The sequence below is a fragment of the Eupeodes corollae genome, chromosome 1 (genome assembly GCF_945859685.1).
Source record: "Eupeodes corollae chromosome 1, idEupCoro1.1, whole genome shotgun sequence".
Classification (NCBI taxonomy): Eukaryota; Metazoa; Arthropoda; class Insecta; order Diptera; family Syrphidae; genus Eupeodes; species Eupeodes corollae.
Genome location: NC_079147.1, coordinates 43,308,944 through 43,315,473, shown reverse-complemented (window position 1 = coordinate 43,315,473; position 6,530 = coordinate 43,308,944). Strand labels below are relative to the sequence as shown.

The following is a 6,530-nucleotide window of genomic DNA, read 5'->3' as shown; positions in this document are numbered from 1 at the left end:
TTTCTGTTTAAAGTTAATTAAAAGATCAACCAAATAAATTCGAATTTTGATTTACTCTTTTGAATGTGTACTTATTTGTATATATATTTTCCAATTGAATACTAGCGCTTCAGTAGCTAGACGCTCTTTTAATGGCGGGCTGATAAAGATACGATTACGAATCAGGCTTGCCAGATATGTATTTATGTATATCGGAAATTGAATTTTTAAGGCTAAGTTAAAACTCAAAATATCTCTTAACAATACATTGTATGAAGATTTTGAAAAACACAAATCTTTCTCTCATCTTAATATATATAATTCTTCTGTGAGTGTGTATGTCACTGAACTTCTCTTAAACGACTGGACCGATTTTGATGAAATTTTTTGTGTGTGTTCAAGGGGATATGAGAATGGTTTAGATTCACGATTTTGTCCGCTGGACAATGTTTTAATTAATTTTTAATTTATTAGTACTCGTAGTTGTTGATTTTATCGAAAGTGAGAGATTACGATACATAAAATTTAATCAAGCAAAACTTCGTGCTGAGGAGTGCAGTCATTTATCTGACGCCGTAATCGGCAACGTAGATGCAACGAATGACATCAACAATATTGGTATCGCATATATTCTCCCATCATCATACACTGGTAGCCCGCGTCATATGCAGGAATATATTCAAGATGCCATGACTTACGTACGTGCATACGGCCGACCTGATCTTTTTATCACATTTACGTGTAATCCAAACTGGGATGAAATCAAAAGTTTACTGTTGCCAGGTGAAACATCGATGCACCGTCATGATGTCTCTGCACGTGCCTATAAACAAAAATTAAAATCTTTGATGAATTTGATTACACATTACTCGGTGTTTGGTGAAACGCGTTGTTGGCTTGTTGAATGGCAAAAACGAGGTTTACCTCATGCGCATATTTTAATTTGGTTGGTGGATAAAATACGGCCAGAATAAATTGACAAAATTATTTCAGCGGAAACTCCAGATCCGAATGTTGATCCAGAATTGTTTAACATTGTTACTACAAATATGATCCATGGTCCATGTGGCAATCTAAACATGATGTCGTTTTCCAAAACCATGTGAAACTGATACTATCACCAATATGGACGGTTTTCCATCTTATCGACATAGAGACGTAGACAATGGTGGTCAATCGTATGAATTGCTTCTGTCAAATGGTGTGAGAGTAGATATTGATAATCGCTGGGTAGTTCCATATTCGCCATTGCTGTGCAAAACCTACAAAGCGCACATAAACGTTGAACTATGCAGTTCGGTGAAGTCTATCAAATACATTTGTAAGTATGTTCACAAGGGTAGTGATGCTGTTCAAAATGTTAACGACAATGACGAAATAACACGTTATCAAATGGGTCGACAAGTAAGGTTAGTAAGTAGCAACGAAGCTATTTGGCGCATTTTTACGTTGCCTATACATGAAAGGGATGTTATACATTTGGCTTTGCATCTTGAAAACGGACAGCGTGTTTACTTTACAGAAGAAACTGCACTACAACAGGCTTTGACGGCTCCAAAAACAACTCTTACTCAATTTTTTAACCTTTGTAATCGACAAGATGCTGTTGGTTAATTCGCAAGGACGTTGATGTACACTGATGTTCCTAAATTTTTAGCATGGAATAAACAATCAAAGAATTGGGAACCGCGGAAACGAGGCATTCCAGTACCAGGATTTGCTGATATATTTATAACAAAAACTTTAGGTCGATTATATACAGTTCATCCTAATCAACGCGAATGTTTTTTTTGCGTTTATTACTGGTTAACGTCCCTGGACCGACGTCCTTCCAATATTTGCGAAAATTCAATGGTACTTCATACGACTCTTTCTTCGATGCGTGTCGTGAGTTACATTCATAGGAGGATGATAACCATTGGGATCTCACCCTTGCAGATGCAGCACTGAGCTCATCTCCACAACAAATTCGTCAATTATTTTCAATAATATTGACAACATGTTTTTCTTCTGATGCATCTGCTCTGTGGAACAAATATAAAGACTCAATGATTGAAGATATTTTGCATCGAACTAGAATTACTAATCAAAGTCTTAATATTGAATTCTCCGCCGAAATATACAAAACAATTGCTTACTGCCGAACAACGAAATGTATATGATTAAATTAACGTTTTAATTGCAGCACAACAAGGTGGATTTTTTTTTTAGGCACTCCAGGTGGCACTGGTAAAACATTTCTTATCGCACTGATACTTGCGCGGATTCGATCTCAAATTCATATTGCATTGGCCATTGCTTCATCAGGCATTGCAGCAACGTTACTTGATGGTGGGCGGACTGCGCATTCAGCACTTAAATTACCTTTGAACGTTCATACAAATCCCGAAGCAATGTGTAACATAAAGAAGCATTCAGCATTATTATCTGGGATGAATGTACTATGGCTCACAAGCATTCGCTTGAAGCTCTCGACAGGTCCCTGAAAGATATCAAAAATAATGCTCGGCTTTTCGGTAGTGCTCTACTGCTGCTGCCTGAAGATTTCAGACAAACATTACCAGTCATTCCACGCGCAACATATGCAGACGAAATAAACGCATGTTTGAAGGAATCTTATCTATGGCCAAGTGTCACTAAATTATGCCTTACTATTAATATGCGCGTTCGACTTCAAAATGATCCATTACCGTCAGGATTTTCTAAACAATTGTTAGACATTGGCAAAGGTAAAATTCAATTGTATGAAGATACACAATATATTCGACTTCCAGAGAATTTTTGCAACATGGTGGCTACCAAAGATGAGTTAATAACAAGTATCTTTCCAGATTTAAGACATAATTATACTAATCATGAATGGATGCGAGAGCGAGCTGAAATTACATTTAAATTGATTGACACTGTTGTTGATCCTGGCGAAGTTGTCAACTATCCTGTAGAGTTTCTAAATTCACTAGATTTACTTGGATTGCCACCACATAATTTGCGACTGAAAAATGGCTCACCTATAATTTTGCTTCGAAATTTAAATGCCCCAAAATTTTGTAATGGCACGCGATTAGTTGTAAAAAAAATCATGGACAACATTCTTGAAGCCACTATTTTAAGTGGAAAATTTTGAGGTGAAGTTGTACTTTTACCACGGATTCCAATGATTCCTTCAGATTCGCCAATACCATTCAAAGGTTTACAATTTCCAATCCGCTTGGCATATGCTATGACTATAAATTAGTCACAAGGTAAAACAATGACAATTTGTGGCTTAGATTTAGAAAACCCATGTTTTTCTCACGGCCAATTATATGTTGCGTGTTCCAGAGTTGGAAAACCATCGAATTTATTTATTTATACACCTCAGGGTTTAACCAAAAATATTGTACATCCAATGGCATTACGATAAATTAAGTTTTTGTTAATAAAAAAATATATTTTTTAAATAAAATAGTTTAAGTGTAAGCTTTTTTACCTTTAATTAAAACAAGTTGAAGATTTCATTACACATACTCACACGCTATCGATTAGTCTAATTGTAATAAATTTACCTGTGATGACATTAGATATTGTCATAACATAATAATTTTCATCAAAATGGTCCAGAATGTAGCTTATTAAAAAAGGTTGAAATTGTCAAATTAAAGACGTGTAGACAGGACAACGTCTGTCGGGTCCGCTAGTGTATGTATAAAATTTAACTTTTTCTTAATAAAAACTCAAAAATGTAAAGTATAAATTTAATCTTATTATTTTTTTCAGTTTTCAAATCGATTAAATCCATCAGTCATATAAAAACTGTAACATTACTGCTATACCGTTAGATGAAAGCTATATCTGCAATTGTGCATTCTAATTACATATTTGAATTCATATCATCACAGGAATTTGTAAAAACAATATATATTACATCATCGCGTTTCTGAACTTTTTGTTTTATGGAGTTAATCGATGTGTGCTCTGAACGGCTCACATGGCAACCCAGTTACGAATACGTAACACATGCATTTATGAATTAAACAAAGTATACATTCAATACTCTCTTATTTAAGCTAAACTGTATAAACATATCTGCCATAACAAAAAAGATTAGAAACCGTATCTGAAATTGGCGTGGTGTCTGGCGAGCAGCTATAGTAATGCATATCTATCGGTTGCAAAAGCAAACATATAACTGATACTGAACAATCAATGGAAACGTTTTGGAATTTCGCTTTTGTCTCTTAAAAATTTGCAAATCTTATCTTTTTTCTAATATAAGTCTAATCAAATTGGTAAATTTTCTTTATTGTAGACAAAATGTTTAGTCAGCAAAAAGCAATCGTTGAGAAAGGTCTCAGAATATTTTAAGTCTCGGAATTCGGAGATACTTATAGTGTAAAAGAAAAAAATATGGATAAGAAAATCATAAACTTTGGCGCTGGACCTACCAAGCTGCCTAAAGAGGTAAGTGATTTTGTGTTTTTGTTCTTGTACTAAGGCGATCCAAACCCACCTCAATACCTTTCCCTTTCGATTTACATAATTCTCAAAGGTATTAAAAGAAATACAAACCAACCTCCTAAACTACGAAGAGACAGGAATTAGTGTCATGGAAATGTCTCATCGATCTTCGGAATATATGGAAATGAACGAAAATGCACTGAGAGACCTAAGAGAACTCATTGGAGTGCCATCGAACTACAAGATACTCTTTATGCTCGGTGGTGGAACTGGAGTATTTTCGTCTGCCTGCTTGAATCTAATGAATCGAACTGGCACAGCTGATTACCTTGTTACGGGTGCTTGGTCTGAGAAAGCGGCTAAAGAAGCTGCCCATTATGGGACGGTTAATTTGGTTCTACCGAAATTTGAAAAATACACCACAATTCCCAGTCCGGACACTTGGAATCTAAATCCCAACGCATCATTTGTCTATTATTGTGACAATGAGACAGCTGATGGGGTTGAGTTTAGTTTTGTGCCAGAAACCAATGGTGTTCCATTGGTCTGTGATATGTCATCGAATTTTCTATCTCGACCCATTGATGTGACGAAGTTTGGAATAATCTTTGCAGCTCAGAAAAACATTGTTCCAGCAGGTGTGACAGTGGTCATTGTCAGGGAAGATCTGCTGGGCAATCCAATGAAGGTCACACCATCGATCCTGGATTACAATATCGTTGACAAAAATAACTCTATCTACAATACTCCACCGACTTTTATGTGAGTACATGGAACTTATCCTCAATTTATTCTAAATGATGATTTAATGTTGATTTCAGAATTTATGTCATGTGTCTTATATTCAAATGGATTAAACGCAACGGTGGCTTAAAAGAAATGGCCAATAACTCAGCAATTAAATCAAAATTGATCTACGATATTATTGATAAGTCTGACGGGTTTTATGTGTGTCCAGTCGATGAGAAAGACAGATCTCGAATGAATGTATGTTTCAGAATTGGAAGTCGTAGTGGCGATGAAGATTTGGAGAAAGAATTCCTGAGTTTATGCGAGAGTAAACATTTGGTGCAGTTAAATGGACATCGATTAGTTGGAGGTGTTCGAGCATCGATTTACAATGCCATTACCATAGCTGAGGCTCAAATTCTTGCCGATTTAATGGTTAGCTTTATGGAGGAAAAGAAAAATAAAAGTTAAAAGCTAATATTTTATAGGAAAGGAATCAATTGCGAACAAATTAGCAACAAACGCAATTTTGTGTGTGTGCGCTTTTGATTTTTAAACTTTAAATATATTAGTTTCTTAATATATTATGTTTCATTTTCTTAACTTGAATGAAATAATAATTTCTTGAGTGATTTTTATGAAAAAAGTTACAAATATGCCATTTATTTTTAAATTTATTTAATTGTATTACAATTTATTGTTTTGATACTTAAACTAAATCAACTCATTTTTAATTTGTTTTTGTATAACATATATTTTTTTTATTGTTATTTAATTATAATTATTTTTAATTTACAAAAACAAATAAAAACCACACATTGTTTAGAATTTCCTATAATTTGGTAGCGCTGGTATTTGACACCTTCCAAACTCAGCTGTCATTTAAAGAGTTCTAATTACAATACATTTCTGAATCACTTAACAATCGCACAGGTTATTTAAAGAAATTAAAGCTTAGCATTGGCCATTTGGTTTTTACTACTCAAACTTAACGCCTTACATATATCTCGAAAACTATAAATCTTAGCAGTACGTTGTTCATGACTTTTTTGTAGGAAATAGAACTTCCTATAAAATTGTTTCCGACATTTTTTGTGTGACACAAGTAATTTTTGAGATAAAACTAAAAAATTAAAATTTATGATAGAAACGGTTTAGTGACTTATACTACCACGTTGGTGCGAGTTGAGGATAAATATAAGGTATAAGAATTTGCAGGAAAATATCAAATTGTACGTGTATTTTATGGTATTTTGAAAAAAAACTAATTCTTATAAAAGTATTAGGGGAGATCTGCTTAAGATGACATACTTTTTCTATAGAGCTGAAAATAAAAAAATCTAGGACCAATAGCAAATAAAATAAAGTCAATTAAGTTTATTTAT

General features: G+C 34.0%; 1 protein-coding gene across 1 annotated transcript; it reads left to right on the top strand.

Moving 5' to 3' along the window:
* The first annotated feature begins 4,128 nt into the window (after positions 1-4,128).
* LOC129938743 (probable phosphoserine aminotransferase) lies at positions 4,129-5,732 on the top strand. The gene is made up of 3 exons (XM_056046472.1): positions 4,129-4,419; positions 4,508-5,178; positions 5,238-5,732. The coding sequence occupies exons 1-3, from the start codon at positions 4,366-4,368 to the stop codon at positions 5,614-5,616; spliced, it is 1,104 nt and encodes a 367-aa protein (XP_055902447.1). The 5' UTR covers positions 4,129-4,365; the 3' UTR covers positions 5,617-5,732.
* The last annotated feature ends 798 nt before the right edge of the window (positions 5,733-6,530 follow it).